At 37.5% G+C, this 25,486-nt stretch overlaps 1 protein-coding gene across 1 annotated transcript; it reads right to left on the reverse strand.

The window, feature by feature from the left end:
* Positions 1–729: 729 nt before the first annotated feature.
* CDC42 (cell division cycle 42) lies at positions 730–21,693 on the reverse strand (the record flags this gene model as incomplete). The annotated part of the gene is given in 5 exon segments (NM_001046332.1): positions 730–2,240; positions 6,895–7,092; positions 7,225–7,334; positions 18,994–19,066; positions 21,539–21,693. Coding segments are annotated over 5 exon segments (576 nt in total). The 3' UTR covers positions 730–2,150.
* Positions 21,694–25,486: the final 3,793 nt, after the last annotated feature.

The following is a 25,486-nucleotide window of genomic DNA, read 5'->3' on the forward strand; positions in this document are numbered from 1 at the left end:
CCAGCTAAGTTCTAGCACAGAACAGAATCAAGTCAAACATGACTCCACATAGAAAACTATGAAAATGAGGCTACACACTGCATCAGCCTTATTAACTGAATTAACAGCCCTTAGTTTCTAAGATTCTCAGACAGATCAGTACAATGCTCTTAAAAATAAATGAATCATTCTTGGCACCTACAGAAAATGTGCCCTATATTCAGATACAAGGCACAGAATCTATAATTTGATAGAAGCAGTTTGTGGTTAACACCTTCAGAGCAGTGGTTCTCAAACTTGGCTGCGTAATGGAAGTACCTGAAAGCTTCTAAATAATCCCCTGCTCAAGCTGCACTCTACAAAGCAGCAAAGTTTGAAAACCACTGATACAGAAAACTTGGGAGAAAAAATGGCTGCTTTCCCACTAATCCATGGATTGGAGGTACGCTGTCATTTCAACAACATGAGCAGTGAGCTGCCAGAGCACTTCTCTATGGAACCCACTTGATATTAAAGAAAAGGAGTTTGTAGGCTACCTGTCAAACTTAGGGGAGAAGGCAGAAACCTGAATATGACGAGAGGAAAAAATATCTCAACCTGAATTCCAAAAAACAAAGTACATTAAATCTTTATGTTCTAAATTTTTATCCTGAAATCTGTTAGAAATTGATGTCAATGAGTCAAGTTCCCACTCCTAAATGTCTAAAGATTAAGAGGCGGAGGGAAAATAACAACCCCCAGGCTGACTTGTGAAGGGTTTTTTTGTTTGTTTAATACATCTGAAAAGAATGCATATACAAAGAATTGAGACATGAGAAAGCATTGGTTCAACACTAATGAAATCTACAAGAATTAGGATTTGGGGAAGGTGGGGAAGATAACCTAACATTTTTAAAACTTGAAAACTGCAACCAAAATAAGCTGATAAAATCCTTATTAACACTTACGAAGAGTCTTCCTAAGACTCTCTCTAGGATTTTTACTGAACTAGAGAGCCTCACCTGGCTGCTCTAGGGTTCCTTGTATGCAAAACAGAAACAAGGGGATTCCCCTGACTGGTCCCCATGTTGTTCAAGGTTCTCCCCACCCCCACCCCACCCTCAGCTTCTTAATGAAGCAGGTCTCCATCCTCAGACTTGGAAGAGGATGTGAATCATCCCACAGGCATCTGTCTTCTAGCACCACCCCTTGGATTTCCTCTATATACCAGGTCTTCAGCTGTGTTCTAGGAACACCATATCATACACTATTAAGCTGCATGTCTATCCTAAGCATATTAAGACAATGACTGACAGGGGAAAAAAAAATTTTTTTTAATTATGTACTCAATCCATTTGGTGTATTTCAAAAGGTGCAATACTTTTCTTCATTTATCAGTGAAAGAAGTTAGAAATTAACTTCAAAAAAAAAAATCAGCAAATGGCAAACAAATTTCCTTGAGAGTCACAGTCACATATATAGTGCATCCTAGAAAAGAGGAGGGGCGAGACAGGTTCCACCCACTTTCATGAGTTTCATCAAATACTGGACCTACTCAAGGGTGGAGAGAAAAGGCAACTTTCAAAAAGGAGTATATTATTAAATGAGGCGTTTACTATACTCCTTCCTAAGAGCACCAGGTGGGAACATGTTCTCTAAACTAGATCTAGGAAGTGGAACATGGAATCAATCCGTCCTCCTCCCCTAAGGGCTGTCCAATGGTTAATGGATTTAAAAAAAAAAAAGACTAAATATAAACAAATCCCACACACACTCCCCCGCCCAAACGAAAAAAAAAAGAAAGAAAAAAAAACACTAGATATCCCAGATTACTCGCCAGAGTGGAACCCGGGAACAGCTTCAACAGCCCAAATTAGTCTGTTACAGAGTCATCACAAGCATGCCTTGCTTTTAAACAAACAAAAAAAATAATAATAGTTTTTTTGAAACGACAAAACAAAAACTAGTACTGATCACTTTTCTAACAATACACAATTACTCAAAATTAACTAGTACTGAGGGGGAAGGGGGCCATACCTATGGGCCTTCTCACACAAGTGCATGTGGGTAGGTGCAGGGCATTTGTCATTATTGCAAAAACGAATTTTAATTTTTAATCTTTAGTTTGATTTAAACATTGCTTTTAGTATGATGCCGACACCAGCTGTGCAGAAAGGGCTCTGGAGAGACGTTCATAGCAGCACACACCTGCGGCTCTTCTTCGGTTCTGGAGGCTCCAGGGCAGCCAATATTGCTTCATCAAATACATTCTTTAGGCCTTTCTGAAAAGGGGTAGAAAGAAAAAAATTTGCAGTCTGATATTCAGTATAATAAAATTGAAGATCGAATTTAAAACATTCAAAACCCCCAAGAGTTGGCAAAGAACGAGTCACTGAAAAACCCTGAATCTACACACAATTATCTCACTTCACCAAGTTCTGTCCAGGCAGGGCACTGGAAGGATCCAGCAATTCAGGAGTAGAGGAGCAGATATTCATGAGTGAGACAGTGAGTTCTTTGAGAAAGCTTTCTGCAGACCAATGTATGTCACAAGAAGCAAACAAGCACACGTGTCATTTGCTCATTCAATATGAGTTTTGTACAATGTGCTGCTGAAACATTTTCCATAAAAACAACTAAGCAGCTCTGCATTCAAATGAAACAGCTGAATATGGAACAGGGGTGAGAGGTCCGGCACTGGGCAGAGGCATCCTTAACACATGGAAGGCGCAGGCAAAGATGGAGAGAGCGATTACAGTGGCTGCATCAAAGGTATTCACTCTGAACTCCCTTTTTCCCACCAATTAAGAGCCAGGGGGGTTCAAGGAAGCAGAAATGTGGGTACCTTATACATATGAGAAACTAGAGCCAGTCGGTGCAACAGGAATAAAAAGCTTCATCAGGCATTTATACAAACAATTGTATATTTTTAATTTCAAAATTTGAAGGTAACCACAATTGTATGTTTCCCCTCACAACAATAAAATCAGAAGCAGGAAAATATAAAGGTGGCAGCTTTACATCTCAACATTAACAAACCTTCAGTCAACTGTTAAAATGGATGCTATTCTTAAAAGAGTGTAACAAATGATCTCATAAAGCAGTAGCAGGTACATCAGTATCTTTCCCACCCAGACTGACAAACTCTCCACTACAGCACAGACAGCCACAGCAACTGCAACACAAAGTTTCACTGCACAAAGGAAAACCAGGAAAGAACCCTCCCTTCCCCAGTACACTCCACCAGCAGGTCACCCTCTCCCCATCAATTTTGTCATGCAATTACAATTAACAATGGGTCACAAGCGTAAAACGATGTTTGTGTTATTTTCTCCATCAAGAACTAAGATCTAGAAGTGTTAAAAACTCTTAATTTTCTCCAAGAGGACATTCTTAATGCCAGACCAAGTTCCCTTTTGCAATAGTAATCCAAACCAAAAAGCTCTCAGCATCAGGCAACTCAAGCAGCAGAAAGTTAAACAAGTCCAACTTGACTACTGATCACAAAAAATATTCTATAAGATATTGCATTCTTGATCAAAAACTAATACAGAGGTTGCTCTAAGGTAGTGAGTAAAAAGACGCAGAGGCTTTCAAACAGGATGGTTTTATTCCTTTGTTTTTAAACGATCTTTCTACAGTAGTGGGACAGGAAGCAGCAGCAAAGAGGGGAAGGAGAAAACAGTTTAGAATATACAGCACTTCCTTTTGGGTTGAGTTTCCGGAGGCTCGAGGGCAGCTAGGATAGCCTCATCAAACACATTCTTCAGACCTCTCTACAAGACAGAGGGGAGGAGAGAGAATAGCAGCCAGGTTAGAGGATTAGAAAGACTAGCAGATACAACAGCAGTCCGGATTAAATGGGTTGAATTCACAGAAGCAATGCACCTTTAGAAAAGTAACTGCCAGAAAGCTGGATCTTAAGTCCATTATCAAGAGAGTAAATAACTGAACAAACATCTTACCTCAAAAAAGGTTAACTGAGCAAGAAAACAATTTTTGTGACAATGCCATGTTGATTTCTAGAACAATCACACTTTGAAATCTAACATTACAACATATTAATGAAAACAGTGCCAGAGGAATAAAATGGATATATAAACACAAGATACATGCATTAAATAATTAGGATTAGTACTTGTAAAATACCCAAGTACATCTAATGACAAGAATGGCACACACAGTTTGGAACTAAACCTATTACAATTTCAGGCTTCTGTGAATTCATCCCCTGAATAACTGAAGGACACAAATAGCAGACTAACAAGCATGCTACATGTTTCTAGATTCAATGACGTATCTAGATAGGATTAATCAGGATTTCAGATTAAACAAGTTTTCCAGAACAACAGGTTCAGGCATTTAGAAAAAGTGTTAATTGTTCAGCAGTACCAACTGGGAGAAGTTGAAAGAAAAGACTCTAGAAACAGCATACACTTCAGTTATTCAGTAATGTGTTAGAGCAAGTAACCACCACCCAATAGGAAAACAAAGAATGGGGTCCTAGAATGAGTTTTAGCAAGCAGATCAATGCTTTTAATGTCCGCATGGGGTATCAGAGCATAAAGCATGGAGTGAAAACAAAGAATATTCTCAGCTCTATAAGGAGTAAGATGCAGAAACACACTTACACCTCAGCCAGAACTCCAGCGTGACAGTATGACTCAGCAGTACTGGTACCAGGTCTATAGACTCAACCTAAACTCAACCTAAATCTGAAGCCACAGATTTACCACCCAAACAAGTTTCACATGTCCTTTAGGTCAGTTGGATCCCAAGTAAACATGCCCCCCAAAGCCCCAGAGCACAGCTCCGGTAGCAAATGTGTGAGCCCCAGACACCCCCGCAGGCCCCACTGTGCTCACCGCCCCCACCTACTATCTTAGAGGACTGGCACCACATATTCCATTAGGTACAAAATAAATGAGAAATAACAATAAGCGCTTGAAAAGAAACAAAGGTTAAAAAAAGTTTTCTTCCTTCTGTGTCTTTCACAAACTAGAAACGCTAAACAAGTCAAAGGTTCCTCTGAAATTCTTTCTACATATCTAGGAGCAAATTCTGGTTGTCAAACATAAAAGAAAGGAGGGAAGCTATGAAGGGGAAATAAATTTTATAAGGGGAAAAAAGAGGACAACAATTAGAAACTAGGGCATCCCTTAATAAGAAGCAAATATGTTCCTGCTTATTGACAAAGATCAACTAATCCCCTACAAGAAAAACCTAATCTTTGCTTTAATCACACTATCTGATTATATAGAGAGTTCAGTTTTAGAGGAATGAACAAATTCTGGAGTCCTAAAAACTTCGGCTTCCAAACTGTACCAGGGACCCCATTTTCTGTCTTCTTTTGATTTCTCCAAACTTCAAAATCTGATAAGAAAAATATATTTGCTAAGACTTTCAAATTTCTGTTCTCTGAAAAGGGACTTCCTGAATAAATCTGTTCATAACGTAGAACATCTTATATGGAAGCATCCAGTTCTCTAAAATGAGCATCTCTAGTGACCTAAAAGTGGGTCCACACGGCTTACTTGCCTCCATTTCCCCCACAGGCAACCCATATTCAGAGAATGTGGATATGCAACAGTTATCTGACTCAAATGTTCCATACACATCCTTCTTCAGTACACACACACATTTTTCTGGGGATGCTAGCAAAACACAGAAGCATTAGGCATTTTTTAAAATCTCAGCCAGCTGTATAATTAAGCATTTTTTAAAATCTCTGCTGTACATGTAAGAAAATATAAAATCATCTCAACTTTTAAATATCTACAATATCAATACAACAGAACTGAACTGCCAAGAAAAACTGGGCTTGGAAGAATAAAATTAGGCCTTGAAGCTATCCTGTGAAATATCCAGCTTCCAACAAAAATTTTGTCTTTACATATCCAGCCCAGGGCTGAATTGGAGATTACTAAATTATGCCTACACCCTACATACTAAATACCTAGTACATGTATAATATGTAACTATATATGCCATTTACCTTAGTATATACATTTAATCAAGAATCTGACTTTTTTAATAAAAAAAAACCTATCTGAAAAAGCAATGTGAAAAATATAAGTGAATTTCACATAACTGTAAGAAATCTCTACCCTTCAGTCCTGCCTTATTTTAATTAGGCACCTATGTTCACTGTTCAAACGTCAAAAAAAAAAGAATAAAAAATTTCTGGGCTAATTATTTCCATAATCCTTCCTTCCTTCCAACCCCCAACAGAACAATTCTCAAACGGGAGAATAGGTTGGCGATACCATGAAGGTAAAGAAGGTGAAATCACACAAGTCAGTTGTAACTCTCACCCAAAATACTCTCAACACTGCTTGCTATCCTCAGAATCTGAATTTTCCCATCAAACTATGAAGAGAGTTCCAATTAAATCATTCATAAAGAAAAGTGAACAGTGTAAGGAAGGAATGCCTCCCAAAATCTAGGAATAGAGACACTATATATAAAGGCAAACTTGAGAAATGGCCAAGGCAGCTTTCTCTGAAAGTCTCAATGATTACGACCAATTCCCAATTTCAGATGAATTACCCCAGGAGACTATAGCATCAGCTGTCAGTACTGATAAAAGATGAGATTTACTTAGATGAAACTTTAAGTTGGGGGCAGGGGGAAGAGGGGAATCATTCACATACTCTTATAAATATGTGCTAATCTGGACCTTACCATTAATTATAAAAAAAAAATAAACACAATCCCTGACCACTACAAATGATACATAAAACAGGGAGCTCGCCAACACAAGCACTTTATTTAGAGATGAATAATTTTCTTCATAAAAACGGAGACTCTAACAAGACTTCTAACAGTTTGAAGCTTTCTTGAGGGCTACAGACCACTGTCAGAAACAACCCGTGTCCTAAATGCTACTCAAACCGTTCCACTGTTAATAGACATGGGGCTCCACACAGTCCTCACCTGTGTGAGTGCAGAGCACTCCACATACTTGACAGCCTTCAGGTCACGGGCCAGTTTTTCAGCAGTCTCTGGAGTGATAGGCTTCTGCTTATTCTTAGCAAGCTTCTCAATAGTAGAGGGGTCATCTCTGAGATCAATTTGGGTCCCAACAAGCAAGAAAGGAGTCTTTGGACAGTGGTGAGTTATCTCAGGCACCCACTAGAGAAAAGATATTTTAAAAAAAGAAAAAAGTACACCTGCATTAATCTACAAGCCTCCAAAGCGATTTACAAGTTAACAGAAGTTCTACGATAACCTTTTTCTCAGGGACAGAATATCTGACTAACTTACCTTTTCTTTCACATTTTCGAATGAGGATGGAGAGACCACTGAAAAGCAGACTAGAAATACATCTGTTTGTGGATAACTCAGCGGTCGTAATCTGTCATAATCCTCTTGCCCTAAGGGGAAGAAAATCAGAGAAATCAACAAGTGAATCTTGGTGCCTAATAGCATTAAAATCACAAGCAGTCAACAAATTAAGCATGTAGTTAACAGCACACTTACTAATGAGAACGTAACTTATCTAATAAAATGCATGGCTTTGTAATAGAATATTTGAGCAATACTCTCAACTCAGCTAATTCTAGTTAAGAGGTACAAACTATCTGTGATAAAATAAGTAAGTCACAGGAATGTAGTGCTCAGTACAGGGAATATTGTCAGTAACATTTTAGTAACTTTGCATGATATGTATAAAAATATCAAATTACTACGTTGTACACCTAAAACTAATATAATATTGTGAGTCAACTATACATCAATAAAGAAAAAAAATGGAAAAACTGTTTTCACTGCTTTAGAACAGCAATGAATTTGTTATGTATTATTTCCCTTGTTATCAATTTACAGTTTTCAACAAACTGCTGCCAAAAATGATTAAAAATAAGATCTACTCAGATCTAAGAAACAATGACAGTGAAACTGTGTAAGGCAGGGGTCCCCAACCTCCAAGCCATGAGCCAGAACCTCCTGTCAGATCAGCAGCAGCATTAGATTAGAAATGAAGTGCACAATAAATGTAAGGCACTTGAATTATCCTGAAACCACCCCCCTACCCCCAATCCATGGAAAAATCTTCCCTGGTGCCAAAAAGGCTAGGGACTGCTGACCTAAGCAAACAAAAACTTCAGTAAAACCCAGCTGACAAAATCCACTGCTCATGACTACCAAATCAGGCTCACATGTTTAGTTAATGGGTACGTGTAAAACACCAGTACTTGAAGCTGAAAACACATAGAAAAAAAGAACTCAACAAAAATCTGCGATGCTAAATTAATATGGAGGAAACTCTGGTGAAAAGGAGAATATTTATATGGTCTTAAAGATTATTTACAAATCACAAGGGGGAAAAAACATAACCACACTGTGAAGAAATGACATCACCTTAACCGAGTGATCAAGATTACCATCACCAGTGAGTGGCAGATGAATGTCATATGCCTAATCACTAAGGTAATATTCCAACCAAAATAGCATAATTTGTATCTAATCATGAGAAAAGAGACCAAAACCAAAATGAGGGGAGGAGGGTGAGGATTCCTGGGTCTGTAGTATATTATAATGTCATGAAACACCAAAAAAGGGGTTGGGGGCAGAAGAACTGATCCAAATTACAAGAAACTAAAGAGACATAACAATTAAATGCAATACATGGTCCTGTACTAAAAGCAAAAAAAAACTGGACTTGGATCAATTGACAAACTGGAATATAGATGTTAGAGTACAGTATCAATGCTAAATTTCCTGAAGTTGATTACTATTATACAAAAATATCTCTATCCTTAGGAAATTCACTTATTCAAGGCTGTGTGTGTTAGTCGCTCAGTTGTGTCCAACTCTTTGAGACCCCATGGACTGTAGCCCACCAAGCTCTTCTGTCCATGGAGTTCTCCAGGCAAGAATACTGGAGAGGTAGTGATTCCTTTCTCCAGGGTATCTTCCCCACCCAGGGACTGATTCTGGGTCTCCTGCATTGCAGGCAGATTCTTTACCATCTGAGTCACCAGGAAAGCCCTAATTCAAGGATAATGATGACTTACTCTCAAACAGTTCAGGGGGGAAAAAAAGTATGTACAAATATGTTGAAAGAGGAAAAAAGCAGATAAAACATTAACAACTGGTAAATTTTGTTAAGGATATATGTGGGTTGCTGGCACTATTTCTGCAACTGTTCTTTAAGCTTGAAATTATTTCCAGATAAAAAGTGATCTTAAAATACCCATACACATTTCCAAAACTGTGAAAGGAAAGGGAAGAGTCACAGAGGAAGGAATTTAATAATCCAATTTCAAAACTGAACTACAACAATCCTATGTATTAACAAGAACAGTTCACAAACAAAAACAAAAGGGAATCCCTGGCGGTCCAGGTTGGGTCTCCACACTTTCACTGTGGAGGGCAAGGGTTCAATCCCAGTGGAGGGGAGACTAGGATCCCACATATCATGCAGCCACAAAACAAACAAACCAAAAAAAGAATAGGAAAGTACTTAATGACACTAAACTGGATGCTAAAAAATGGTTAAAATGGTAAATTTTGTGTTATATGCATTTTACCACAATAAAAAATATTTTAGGGGAAAAAAAGGAAAAGTTAAATATTTTGTTGTTGTTGTTCAGTTGCTCAGTCATGTCCTGCCACCTGGGAACCCTAAATATTTTCTATGCCAGTGAAATTTTTTTTTTTTTTTTTTTTGCCACCAATGAGAAAGAATATAAGAATTTAGGGTAGCTATCAAAACATGGTAATAAGCCTGGCATGCTGCAGTCTATGGGTTCACAAAGTCGGACATGACTGAGAGACTGAACTGAACTGAACTAATACATAAGTAGACAATAAATGTATTGTCAGGAGAATACAGCAAGCAAGTGAATAAGGTTTAAGAAGTCAAAATAAAGATTACAAAACAACAATTACAAAACAATAAAATCACTTTCAGTACCTCTAGCAATTACTGACGTTTAGAATCAAAGAAAGTCAAAGGTATGCACTAAAGTGTTTAACCTAATACTTAAATACTATAGCAAGCCACTATGCAACCTAAATACTTACTAGAGCAATATGCTAGGATTAGAATCAAAACAATTCAAAGGTATGCACTAAGGTGTGTAACTATATAATACAATTGTAGACACAGAAGGGATTAAAAAGGAAAGAATGGGGGGAAAAAATATCAGCCAAACTCTTTAATTCTCTCAATCTTAACTGCCTGAGCTCTACACTAGCTGGAGCTCTGAGGCATCACAACCAAAGCTCCAAAAGAACAATAAAACAAAAACTAAATTTAGAAAATAAGAGGATGATACAGTTAACCAAACTGTATAAAAAGTACAGATGTTCACACACCTTTTCTTAGCCCTAGTCCCTATTCAAATGGAATATATTTCATGAAAATTAAGGCTGACACAGACTAGAAAAGGCTACATTTTTAGTCATCCAGCCCCTGCATCAAAAAGAGACTCCAAAGCACCACCGGGAGCATCTAAATAAATGCCCAATGTTTTACATGCAACCAACCTTCAATTCAGATGGACTGAACGCAGAAAACAAGTAACAGTCACTGTTTTTTAACACAAGACCCAAAGAGGTATTGGTCTGTCCATTTACTTGTAATAACAAGCCCTCAAAGCTATAAATCTTTCTTTTCCTTTGCTAAGGAGAAAAAAAATTCAAAAGTAAAATTGTTCAATAAACAAAATGTAGGCTACCTTACATCTACATTTGCTTCAAGTGCTACATTTAAGGAAAAAGAGTGAGTATGATCCCTTAGATGAGCAAGTCTCTTCAATATCCAAGCATAATTTATCCAGCTAAAATCTATTTTCTGAGTTTGTCACAAACAGCCATTATTCACTCAAGATAGAGGTAGCAGTATCATTTAACATCCTTTAAGGTACACAACATAATCAAATTTCCCTCTACTGTATAAGACAGGTTTTGACTACAAGTCTTAAAATTATATTTAGCAGCACACCAGCTCACCACTGAATTTTTAACACTTGACAAAAAGCTAGGGTACATCTCATGGGTTGCTGGTTTTGTTCCTTGCTCACAATCTCATATTCAAAATTTGAATTCAAGTGGAATTACGTCAGCTTGAACTGAGGACTCTGGTCCACATGAAAAATCTGAAATGTTCTCATGGTATGAAAAATAAGAATATGGCTAAAAAACAATTTTCAGAGAATTCCAGGAAGACATTACAAATAAAGACAAATTAAACATTTCAGAGAATATACAACTACAAATTAAAACTTAAACATTTTTTCTACACACAATTTCTCAAAATTCAACAGCATTTAGTGATCCCTGCTCCATCCATGCTGTGGAGCGTGTGTGTGTGTGTGTGTGTGTGTGTGTGTGTAGTGTGCAGTCACTCAATCATGTCTGACTCTCTGCAACCCTACGGACTGGAGCCCACTAGGCTCCTCTGAGCAGGCTGCCATTTCCTCCTCTAGGGGATCTTTCCAACCCAGGGATCAAATCCACATCTCCTGCATTACATTCTTTACCACTGTGCCCCACCTGGGAAGCCTGTTACGTAGATTATTCCTAAATAATTTCATAACTTTTACATCATGAGATAAATCCAAAAATAAATGGGGACACTGGAACCTGAGATTATATATATATAATATATATATATATACCAGCTTATATATAACATTGCATGCTAATGCAGAACTTACTGAAGACTCAAAGAAAGATTCTACAGTAACACCAGAGACCAAAGTGGCTATAAATATCTCTGTGGACACTATTGCCATTCCTGACAAAGTAATTGATCGATAACTACAGAAGACAGCCAGATACTAGAAAACACCTCAATGAAAGTTTTTTTTTTAATTGGAATATAATTGCTTCATAATGTTGTGTTAGCTTCTGCTGTACAACAACATGAATCAAGAACACCAACAGCTAAACCAGGTCAAAGTACATCACTATGGCTTGTTCTGAATATTATTCTTTTGCTAAGAAAGAGAATAATATTAGCTGTGCACCAAACACATTCCAGTCATTGTGCTGGGTTTTTTTTAATAGTAAAGTGAGTCATGTAGGGATGTGAGAGTTAAACCATAAAGAAGGCTGAGTGCAGAAGAACTGATGCTTTTGAATTGTGGTGCTAGAGAAGACTCTTATGTCCCTTGGACTACAAGGAGATCAAACCAGTCAATAAAGGAAAACAACCCTGAATATTCATTAGAAGTACTAATGTTGAAGCTGAAGCTCCAATACTTTGGCCACCTGATGTGAAGCACCGATTCATTGGAAAAGACCCTGATGCTGGGAAAGACTGAAGGCAGGAGGAGAAAGGGGCAACAGAGGCTGAGATGGCTGAACCACCAAATTTGGGCATAAATTTGAGCAAATTCCAGGAGACAGTGAAGTTACAGGAAGCCTGGCGAGCTGCAGTCCACAGGGTCACAGAGAGTCGTACAGGACTTAGTGATAAACAACAATGAACCATAAATGCACAGCTCCTCAGTTTTTACATATGTATTCATTAAACTATCACTGAATCTTCACACCACCTCTGAGGAAAATATTTTAAACATTTTACACACCAAGGTAATTAAGCTCCACATAGTTAAGTAACTTCCCAACTATCTAGCTAACTGGTCTATCTAGCATCAAAGTCCAATCTTTCTCTTGTTTATTGCTATGGTAGTGCCTGAAATGACTAATTACAATTATTAGAATTCAAAAATGAAGCTATCTTCTGAAAATTGAGAATGCATAAATAAAGAATACATAAATAAAACAAATGAGAATGGAGGGAAACAAATTTAATGTGAACATAAGTGAACTGAACTGTCTTCCAAATAACATAGCCACACGGGGGCGGGGGGGACAAAATCCAAGGAATTTTGTATGCTATTAGACCAAAGGAAAAAGGTACTGCAAACCAATCTTGAACTCTTATTACATATTTGCTTTTCACAGTGGTATGGTATAAAATTCTGAAATTGTTTTATGTGTGTTACAGAAGTGAAAATGAAAACATTTTACTCATCTTTTGGGGACTTAGCATCTACCTATAGAAGACATGGAGATGAAAATATGGAATTGGTGAAGGCAAAGACAACAGCTTGAATTGGACTGAATTTGGAGTTATCAACAAAAACTCACTATCCAAATTAAACATGCTAATATTTCCCTCCCTAGCTGGAAGAATATATTCAAGACAAGTCATTGTGGTTCAGGACAAGTCATTTTGGTGCAAAACAAGTTGCTACCATGTTATAGCTGTTCTACTTTCTTATCTATGTCCAGAGCTCTATAACAATAAGTACATCTAGGACTTAGATTCCCATTTTGCAACATTGTAGGAAAAACTGATTCAGGCAAAAATTATCAGTGATTATTAAATCTAGTTCAGTTCAGTCACTCAGTCGTGTCCGACTCTTTGTGACCCCATGAATCGCAGCACGCCAGGCCTCCCTGTCCATCACCAACTCCCGGAGTTCACCCAGACTCACGTCCATCGAGTCGGTGATGCCATCCAGCCATCTCATCCTCTGTTGTCCCCTTCTCCTCCTGCCCCCAATCCCTCCCAGCATCAGAGTCTTTTCCAATGAGTCAAGTCTTCGCATGAGGTGGCCAAAGTACTGGAGTTTCAGCTTTAGCATCATTCCTTCCAAAGAAATCCCAGGGCTGATCTCCTTCAGAATGGACTGGTTGGACCTCCTTGCAGTCCAAGGGACTCTCAAGAGTCTTCTCCGACACCACAGTTCAAAAGCATCAATTCTTTGGCACTCAGCCTTCTTCATAGTCCAACTCTCACATTCATACATGATCACTGGAAAAACCATAGCCTTGACTAGACGAACCTTTGTTGGCAAAGTAATGTCTCTGCTTTTGAATAAGCTGTCTAGGTTGGTCATAACTTTCCTTCCAAGGAGTAAGCGTCTTTTAATTTCATGGCTGCAGTCACCATCTGCAGTGATTTTGGAGCCCAAAAAAATTAAGTCTGACACTGTTTCCACTGTTTCCCCATCTATTTTCCATGAAGTGATGGGATCAGATGCCATGATCTTAGTTTTCTCAATGTTGAGCTTTAAGCCAACTTTTTCACTCTCCTCTTTCACTTTCATCAAGAGGCTTTTTACTTCCTCTTCACTTTCTGCCATAAGGGTGGTGTCATCTGCATATCTGAGGTTATTGAGATTTCTCCCGGCAATCTTGATTCCAGCTTGTGCTTATTCCAGCCCAGCGTTTCTCATTTTGTATTCTGCATATAAGTTAAATAAGCAGGGTGACAATATACAGCCTTGACGTACTCCTTTTCCTATTTGGAACCAGTCTGTTGTTCCATGTCCAGTTCTAACTGTTGCTTCCTGACCTGCATACAGGTTTCTCAAGAGGCAGGTCAGGTGGTCTTGTATTCCCATCTCTTTCAGAATTTTCCACAGTTTATTGTGATCCACACAGTCAAAGGCTTTGGCATAGTCAATAAAGCAGAAATAGATGGAGTGCTAAAGACAAGAGAATGTTTATACCATTTTAAAGTATCTCCTCACAAAGTGACAATTATAAAAGGAAATATTCTAAATATATAGTAGGAAAACTGGACACCACCATAATCCAGTGATCAAAATTACTTTTACCAAATGGTGATACCCTGAGATGGACATACTTACCAACCTGGTTTACTAACCAAATACGCGTATCTTGAATCTACTCATGAGGAAATGGACAAACTCAAACTGAGAAACATTCCATAAAATAAATGGCCAGTTTTCTTAAAAAAAAAAAAAAAAAAGGCGATGGTATTAAAGACTGAGACTCTATACTAAAAGATATTAACCAAAGAGAGTGACAACTACATGCAATGTGTGACCCTAGGTCAGAACTTGTAGAAGAAAAATTGCTATAAGGAACAATATTAAGACAACTGACAAAATCAGAAAGTTGACAACAGGTCAAAGTTTAAAATATTATACACACACACAATGCTAAATTTCCTAAATTTGGTTAAGTGCACTGTAAGAGAATACCCTTGCTCTTCAGAACTGCATACTGAAACATTAGAAACAAAAGGGCATGAGGTATGCAACCTACTCTACTAATGGCTTAGAAATAAAAGCAATATGCACACAGAGCTGGAGAATGTCCCAAAAGGTTAATAACTGGTGAATCTGGTCAGGAGTTCTTTGTACTAGTAACTTATCTATAAACCTGAAGTTAAATCAGGATAGAAAGTGATAAAAGACAATGTGCATCCAAATACTAAAGTGTTTCTATAGGAAACATAAAACTACAAACGGACTCCTATGTTAACAGAAGATGTTACACTGTGGTGTGAGCTGCCATACAACAGACTACTGAGTAACCAAGAAGACTGTGACACACAAACACAACCCTGAGAGAGATCATCACACTTCTCTACAAAGAGATAAAGGCAGGTACAGAGAAAGGGGTAGAGGGGAGAGCACCCTTCTCTTTTCCCTCTGTATAAATACAGTGAAGGTACAGGAAGAGCTCTGTTTTGAACATGCACTAAGATGTGATTGTCTCCATATATAGATGGTTTTTCATATTCTCCTTTTGCTTATCTATATTCTGTTTTTCCTGTAATAAGGAAAAACCTGTATCTCTAAATAAAGAATAACATTTTAAATTCTGACATAGAAAAGAATTGGTGGTGGAATTGGAATTATTTAATATGGAAAACAGACTATGATAAAATATGTTAAGTGAAAAAAGCTAAAATAGAACTATAAACACAAGAGTAAAAAGCATTAAAAAAAAAAAAAAAAGAAAGAACAAAATAACTGGAAACTCATTAAACAAGAATTTGGTGTTGTGACCACTGAAGCAGAAATAAAGCTATGAGACAGAGGAAGAGCCCTATCTCTGGTCTTAAACAGTATTATTTTAAAACAGCTGTAAGAGATGTAGCCAAAGATAGGAATAGTATAAGAAGAATTCAAAACAACTATATTCAATACCTTGTAATACTTAAAATGGAAAAGAATCTGAAAAAGGAAATACATATATATATATATATGTGAAAATAACTGAATCACTCTGTAGTACACCTGACACTTAACATGCTGCTGCTGCTGCTGCTGCTAAGTCGCTTCAGTCGTGTCCGACTCTGTGCGACCCCATAGACAGGAGCCCACCAGGCTCCCCCGTCCCTGGGATCCTCCAGGCAAGAATACTGGAGTGGGTTGCCGTTTCCTTCTCCAATGCATGAAAGTGAAAAGTGTCGCTCAGTCGTGTCCGACTCTGAGCGACCCCATGGACTGCAGCCTACCAGGCTCCTCCGTCCATGGGATTTTCCAGGCAAGAGTACTGGAGTGGGGTGCAATGACTAACATTAATAATTAAAAATTAATTATACTTCAATTCTAAAAAGTCTAAAAAAAAAGAATAAATGAATTAAAGAATTCAAAACAAAATAACATAGTCGACAGGTTAAAAGTAACCAAACAAATAAACGAAATCAGAGGCTATCTGGGCATGGAGGAAAGCTTTAGCAGAAAGAACACTGAGTTAATGAGTGACTCCAACCAGGATTCTGAGATTAAGGCCTCTGGAGAAGGATACAGAGTCTCCTCTTAAGTGTATCAAAGACAGGAGACTCAGTCTGGATGCCAAATATCCCAGGTCTCCAGCACCTGTCAAAAAATATCTTAGGCTTACAGTGTCCTTAACCAGTTGAGGTGAAGACTCTGCAACTTGCCCAGTACAGTAAAATAATTTCCTTAATAAATGTCTTTCAACCCGTATAAAGATTCAGAATCTAATATAGAAATGAAATACGTCAAACATTATTATTGTTAATTTTCAATTACATTTGGGAATAACCTATTCTTACTTAACACTCAGTGTCTATAATATTTAAAATAATCACCATGTTAAAGAACATGATAGATTAGTTTTCTGGTTCCAATTTAAAATGTGTTACAGCGTAAGTGATCTTGAGTTTTCGTTGAAAATGTTAAGAACTTTATGAAAGTTGTAAATAATACTGTTTAAAAGATAAATTAAAACAAATACAGAAAATCATAAGTTATCAGGTTTATTCCAGTTATGTACGTAAACACTTGGGAATGTTTCACTTGTCATGTCAAGCAAACTGAATCACTTAAAACAAAAGCTGAGTATTTTAAGTTTATACATGCAATCTAAAGTGCTAGAAGAAACTTAACAGTTGTAAATGAGGCTGACTAGGATTAAAGTCTGACCAACCCAAGTTAAATAAACCAATATTAATCAAAGGACCCTGGGCAACTGTGAGAATGATTTGTTAAAATAGATGTTTTAATAAAAAGAAGTAATAAGTTGTGCAACTATTAATAAATGTAAAGGCTTACTCACTTCCAAGCTGTGACCATACAAAGACATATATATATAAATGTTCACAGCACCATTATCCATTATAGCTTAAAAACGGAACCCAAACCATCAACTTGTTATTGGTGGATAAATGGATAAAACAAACTGTGCTATATTTATAAACTGAATACAAAAGAAACAAACTATTGATAAACATAACAGATGAATCTCAAAAAAAGTATGCTACGTGAAAGAAGTAAAACACAAAAGGCTACGGATCATATGGTTCCAATGATATGAAATTCTAGAAAAGAGAAACCACACTGACAGAAAGCAGATCTGCAGTTGCCTGGGGCCAGGTCAAAGGAAGGGACTGCCTGTAAAGGCACAGGAAACCCTAGAATGACATATCTTCATTATTGTGGCAGTTACACAACTAGATGGGCTTCCCAGGTGGCTCAGCAGTGAAGAGTCTGCCTCCCAATGCAGGAGTCGTGGGCAGGTTCAATCCTTGGGTCAGGAAAATCCTCTGGAGAAGGAAATGGCAACCCACTTCAGTATTCTTGCCTGGAAAAATCTCATGGGCAGAGGAGCCTGGCAGGCCACAGTGCATAGGGTTGCAAGAGAGTCGGGCAAGACTGAGCAAAAACACCACCACCACAACTATAGTCAGCAAAAATAACCAAACTGAACACTTAAAATGAGTGAATTCTATTGTACTATACCTCAAAAAAGATTTTTAAAAAATGATTAAGACATAAAGGTTTATAAAAAATAAGTTTTGAAATTTGAAAATAAAGTTTAAAATTAATTTTCAACCTCAGATAGCCATAAATTGTCTTTTCTCTGTATACAGATTGCCTCCGAAAGCACACAAAAACAAAAAAATCCTTCACCAACCATGAGATGTAGGTCATTATCTTACTCTGTCCATCTTCCAAGTCTCCTCTAATATACCATTACTCTTCGAATTTTTAATTCATAAAAAAATTTTCAAGGTCTAACACACCATTAGAAAGTCTCTAAACTTAACTGTTTACTACTGTCTCTCCATTTCACCCTCCCAATTAAATCTAGACAGTTCCTGAAAGTGGGCAGTATGATATACTCTGTAAGAGCAATATGTCATCTAGCAGGCAGTGAGAGGATAACTCATAAAAAGCCAAGAGGCTAGAATTCCTACATACCAAAACAAATTTCTGAATGTTTCTTTCGCCTAACTGAACTGATAACAGAAATAATACAAGTCAGAGATTTAGATGTGCAGTTACTGTTAAAATAAGGAAAAAACACTGAGAAACTGTAAATAAAGTAGAAATTTATTCCTTAAATTTGAAAAGCTGACTGCAAATATCAATACTGTGAGCTAGACACCGGTTTGCCCCCAAAAATTTTTCAAATGTAATATAAAACAAGCTATAATATGATAATATAGAAGCTACCTATATATATAATATACAGACACATATACTAAAGACTAAGTAAGTCTTCAAATATGAGAGTGATAGCAGAGCCTGTCTAATGGACTCTGCTCTCATCCCACTTGGCCTCCTTCCACACCATCCAGTCAGGGTACTCCAGACACCTATTTGCCATTCCAGGTCTGGGACTGCTTCTTGGACAAGCATTGACCACCATAATATTCAATCCTGCTATCAACAAAAGGAAATGGTTTGCTAATACTCTAGTTTCCCAAAATGTCTGAAAAAAGACAACCACCAAGTGTTACAGTTACAGACAAAAACATTATAAAAGACATCAATTTTTCACCTGCAGTATCAAAAAGTCCAAGAGTATATGGCTCCCCACCAATCATAACTGTGACAGCATAGTTGTCAAAAACCTAAAACAGAAAAATATGACATTGTTAGTGTGCAAGGGGATGGTCAAAACAGAACAGGACAACTCAAGCTAAAACAAAGTTTCCTTCCCAAGACTCAATCCTCTCTCAGTCCATGTTTCTTCTATGACCAATCGTGCCAACTAAGCCCTTGCATGACCTAACATTTCTTCAAAAAAAAAGTGACAGAAGATGCATTCTGGTATGTCTGCTCTACCCCAACTGCCCAGATAAAAAGCCACAAAAGGGTTAGCGGTATGACAGGAGTGGAGTCCCCTGGCTATACGAAATGATACAATTCAAGTTTGAAACTTTCCAGACAGTAATTTAAAGTTTACCTAAATTTTCAATCTAATTTCTAAGAAATTATTCTTCACAGGCCATTTCCTTTTAATATAGAATTAAAATCTCCTAGATCCATGATAATCTTTTTCCTTTCAGGGTTCAAGACAAGAGCAGCCTTGTTGCAAATATGCCCAGTTAGAGAAAAATATAGGTCCCCTCAAGTTACTCAAGGAAAGTGTCCAAAAAGGCTGGCAGGTCTTTTGTTGGGACTTCACGAATAAAACTCACATTACTGGGTACACACCACATGACCTGAGATACCTTCTCTGAACTGAGTATACTTAAGGATAGTATACAGGTGTGTGTGTGTGTGTGTGTGTGTGTGTATACACTTAAGGAAACTGAATAGGGTATACCTCTTGTAAACAGACTGCAAAAGCCATAACAAACAAACTCAGTATATACAAATATATATATATAGGCTGTACTAAGTAATTTGTAAAAATGAGAGGTAACTAAATGAAAGTTCCAACAAATGAAAAATGAAAAAATGAATGAAATGAAAAAAGACCCAACACTAATTCATGGACTCCTCTGAATTATTAATAATTTACGATTGAAAAGCAAGGCTTTCCAGCCAAGAGAAGGATGGTACATTTTAATATCAGCTCTGCTTAACACCAATTCTCTGATTCACGTTTTAGCGGACTGGATTGTTGGGAGCTTGTTTAAATGTTAAAAAAAAAAAAAAGAATAGACTGGAAAAAAGGGCTTGGGAGAGGTAGCAGTTAAAAGGAAACTCAGTTCTTGACAACAAGAACAAGGAAGTAAAAAGAATATGGTTAAGCTCTCATTTAGGTTAAGTCATACCTAATCCTTTTCCAGAGATCTACACACAAACACATACATAAAACACCCACAAGCTCTCCTTAAACACTTAGACTCAGAAATCACGTTTGTATGAAAATAACTTTAAATGGAAACTGGAACACAAACATTCTGATAGCCTTCACTCAAGATCCACAAAATTGATCTATCTCTAAAGGTCCCTAAGAGTCCCTTTCAGCCTCAGAACTTCTTTTACTTCCAGATATCTCCACATGGGCCAACTCAAAAATATTCATGTTTATAAATATGATTTCTCCCCCTTCAAGAAACCCTAGTTTTTCCTCCTATAACCTGGGCCTACTTCAATCACTATCTGCCCTGGGACATTACAGACTGTCAATTACAATCAAATATAATTACCAAAGCCTTTAACCTGTCACCACCCTCTTAAAAATACTCTCATCTCCGAAGATTAATCTGAAGTAATCGTACATTTTCTTCCTTTTCACTTCCAAACAATACTAATCCCATATTAATCATACATAGGTGCTCTATAACCTCTAAAATAGCTCACTTAACAGAGGTGGTTGCTGCCAGGCCAAACCAACACTAGCTCCTCTCTCATCACAGAATGGACATTTATCTTTAACATAATTATACAACTAGATTGGTCAACCAACCTGGGATAAAACTGGATCCCCAAACATATTCACAATGAGTGTTACTCTAAATAACTCACTCTCTCCAACTTCATGATCTTTGTTATCCCCATTTTCCTTCTACTCTTCTAAGGAGAATAAAAAGCATTATGTGCGAGAGAACCTCCATAGGCTTCTATTGATGTTCTCATAAGAAAAACAGGTCTTCTCTACCTCTAAAAGCCAATCTAGAGCACCATTACTGCAAGGACAACAGCTCCATAAGCTTTCCTTCTATTCCCTAAGGAGAATACACAGACACATACTACTTTCCCTGAAGTCACAAGGCCCCCCCCAAAATCATCCCAAAGAACTCCAAGCACTGATTAATCATTGGCCAAGATATCAAAAAAAAAAAGTCACCTCATTCCAAGATGTAGTGCATACTTCTCCAAACTGAGACCACCACTCTTTAGAAGCTTGTCTACTGGAGTTTTGCCTCCCAGCACTTCTTGCAAACCCTTCTGTCACCCCTTCTGACTTTCCACTGATTTTTCAGCTGTTTAATTTTAAAGTGTACATAATTTACCCATGAGAAGTCAAGATCTTTAAAAACAGGAAACAAAGGCAGACAACAGAAAAATTTCAGTACACACAGAGAAAGTTTTCAAAAGGATATCAAATTATAATACATTTCACTAACAGATGGAAGCCTTGTACTTACAGTTGGTACATACTCAGATGGAAATTTGTTTGTTGTGTAGGATATCAGGAGACATGTTTTACCAACGGCACCATCACCCACAACAACGCACTTAATTGTCTGCATCGCTGAAACAGTTTTGTATCCACTTTAAATATTTCAAATTTGATGATGACCTACAAAAAGATTAAAAATACTTCTCTCAATTATTTGTACTTACATATATACTGTTTTACTTCAATTAGCAACAGACTCACACATTCAGAGCAATAACAGAATCAGCACCTCAACTACCAGCGTTAGGAGAACCAAAGAAGAGAAACAGTGATTTTGCAAATAGGAGTCAATTTTCTTAAGTTTCTGATCCTTGGTTGTTTTGACTTAAGTGTTTTTCTTAAAAAATCAAAAAGAATATAAACAGCAGCACAGTTCTTTTTATAATGAAAGAGAAGATGCTATTTCAGAATGAATCCCACTTAATATGTCAAGTGTTATTTTGTGCAACTTTTCCTTCAGTTGTATGTGCCCCCACATGCGTGAATACACATATATGTGTACTAGACTGCAAAAAAAAGGCCACTGCTTCAAAGAATGGTCCCTTTACCCCATCTAAGATGGTTACTCAGGCATAACCAATAAGCAGCAGAGCACCATCACCTGCCCCACATGATAGATAGGCATGAAGAACTGGACAAAGATCAGGGTGATCCCTGGTCTCAGTGGCTGTTTCAGCACCAAGCTGTCAAGCTACTAATTCAATATTTATGGCATAAAGAGATCAAAATCTAGACTTTTAAAATGATCACTCTAAAGCATTCTAACTTATAAACAGATAGAATTACTATAGCTTCTTTTACTATAGTCCTCCATTCTAAGACACTAATAATTACAAATACACCAAGATTTATTAATTTTATCAATTCTGAGATGCTTGTTTTTAAACTTAAGCATTTCTAAAATCAGAACATATCTTTACCAAAGGTTCCTTACACTTGTTACCAGCCATTTTACCCCAACATGTTGACATCTATGAAACTGGGATATATGACATCTTAGTGAAAATCTTAAGTTTTTCTGAAAGAATAAAGAACAGCACTACCTATATATCTATTTTTAAGATTAAATTCTTTTTCTTATAAATCTGAAGGGATTACAATTTCTTGTTAGCTAGAGATGCCACCTTATTAACATAAAAATGTCAACAGAATTAGATGCCAGGCCTATATGCTCCTATAGTAACCTCCACAACTCTTAAGCATGACTTTCAGTTCAGTTCAGTTCAGTCGCTCAGTCATGTCCGACTCTCTGTGACCCTATGAATCGCAGCACGCCAGGCCTCCCTGTCCATCACCAACTCCCTGAGTTCACTCAGACTCACGTCCATCGAGTCAGTGATGCCATCCAGCCATCTCATCCTCTGTCGTCCCCTTCTCCTCCTGCCCCCAATCCCTCCCAGCATCAGAGTCTTTTCCAATGAGTCAAGTCTTCGCATGAAGTGGCCAAAGTACTGGAGTTTCAGCTTTAGCATCATTCCCTCCAAAGAAATCCCAGGGCTGACCTCCTTCAGAATGGATCTCCTTGCAGTCCAAGGGACTCTCAAGAGTCTTCTCCAACACCACAGTTCAAAAGCATCAATTCTTCGGCGCTCAGCCTTCTTCACAGTCCAACTCTCACATCCATACATGACCACAGGAAAAACCGTAGCCTTGACTAGACGGACCTTTGTTGGCAAAATAATGTCTCTGCTTTTGAATAGGCTATCTAGGTTGGTCATAACTGTCCTTCCAAGGAGTAAGCGTCTTTTAACTTCATGGTTGAAGTCACCATCTGCAGTGATTTTGGAGCCCAGAAAAATAAAGTCTGACACTGTTTCCACTGTTTCCCCATCTATTTTCCATGAAGTGATGGGACCGGATGCCATGATCTTCGTTTTCTCAATGTTGAGCTTTAAGCCAACTTCTTCACTCTCCTCTTTCACTTTCATCAAGAGGCTTTTTAGTTCCTCTTCACTTTCTGCCTGTTAGTATCTCTGTATATATATGAGGAATGGATAACATACAGGAAATATACCTTCTTCCTTTCTTCACCAAAATCATCTTGACTGCACTTCTCTGTATTTAACCTCCTTTTTTATCTTTCTCTCTTCCCTGTAATGCACTAGAGAACAATGCACTAGCATACTCATACTAGGTTAAGGATCTTGACTCCTAAACTAAATCAAATTATTTATCGAAATAATCACACTACACCAAGTACTAAATTAATTCTAGAGAATTATTCTAGAAGAATGTCTTCTACTGATTAATAAAAGCAAGAAGAGAAAACAGGAATAGCTGTCTTCTCATGGTTCCTCAATCCGCCTCTGAAAAACAGGATGTGCTGTGCTTAGTTGCTCAGTCATGTCTGACTCTTTTGCAACCCCATGGACTGTAGCCCACCAAGCTCCTCTGTCCATGGGGATTCTCCAGGCAAGAACACTGGAGTGAGTTGCCATGCTCTCCTCCAGGGGATCTTCCCAACCCAGGGATCACACTGGGGTCTACCTGCATGGCAAGCAGATTCTTTACCAGCTGAGCTACCAGGGACTGCTAAAACACAAGGTCTTCTGTAAAATTTATTTCCAATTCAGAGTGAAGGAAAAAAAGGTAAGCAGAGACTTCTGATCATCCTACAGAATTATCTTCCTAAAAATAAATTTCAAGTTCAGTTCTTGCATCTTCCATGTCTCATGACCATTATGGGTAATTTCATTTTACATAGAGTTTAATCATAAACACAGGCCAGAAAGTAAGGTTTGAGCAAGGTGGCAGAGACTGCTAGCAACTGCTCTTCTCTTCTCTAGTAACAGAATTTTACTGGCGTACATGGCTCCTAGTAAAGACAACATTTCCTAAATTCTTGTGCAGTTAGATGTGACAAAGTTCAAGCAAATGGGGATGGAAGCAAAGCATGTAATTTTCAAGACCAGCCTTAAAAACAAGGGAAATAGTTTCTCTGTCCCACCTGGCCTGTAGGCTAGAATACATCATAACAGATGTGAAAGCAGTCACAGTGAACCAGAAGACAGAAATTATAGCTAAGGATAAGTAACACCATAGGAGAGGCCAGCCCTGCATTACCTTCCAGGACTTTACCTTCCAGGACTTTTACAGGAGAAAGAAACTTTGCCTTCATTAAGTCCCTAGTATTTTGGACTTCTCAGTTACAGCAGCAGAACTGAAATCTTAAACTCGTATTTCACAGACCCTAAGACAACAATTTTTAAAATACATCCTAAATTAGAGATGTTAAGTGTAGACAATATAGCCTTACAATTACTAAAATAGTAATATTTGGATTTATCAAGTAACTTTATAGTAAACTTGACCACTTTTGAACTTTGTCTTAAAAACAGCTAAGATAAATACTATTGTTAATATAAATGTTACGGTTAAATTTTAACTGTGGTTAAAACTGTCATCCTTAAATATGATGATCCTTATCTTCAGTCTACCTATGGTATTCACTTTTAAGACTTATAACTCATACAACCTAGCAAATACAAAATCATCAGGCCATTTCTAAACTTGAAACTTCTCGTAAAGGAAGAGCTAACATTTCTTAAAATTTTCACTAAAATTCTCTAGAAATAACGAAAAAGTTTAAAACAAAAAGTTTCCATGACTAAAGACACAAATACCACTGCCACATTGCTAAGTCACAAACTATCACAAGCTATGACGGAGAAGGTTAAAGCTGGCCTACAATATTCCAAAGAAAAAAGAAGCTATCATTAATAAATGTATTAAAAGAGAAACATTTAAATCTAATTCAAGATGAATTCCTCTTTTTTTATTATAGGTATATCAGGAAATTTATCAAAATGAACTGTCTTCAGGACAGACATTTCACAAATAACAGATTTAGGATACTGGTTCTTATATACTGCATGCATGCTAAGTCATTTCAGTTGTGTCTGACTCTTTACAA

This window comes from Bos taurus, chromosome 2 (assembly GCF_002263795.3).
Source record: "Bos taurus isolate L1 Dominette 01449 registration number 42190680 breed Hereford chromosome 2, ARS-UCD2.0, whole genome shotgun sequence".
NCBI lineage: Eukaryota > Metazoa > Chordata > Mammalia > Artiodactyla > Bovidae > Bos > Bos taurus.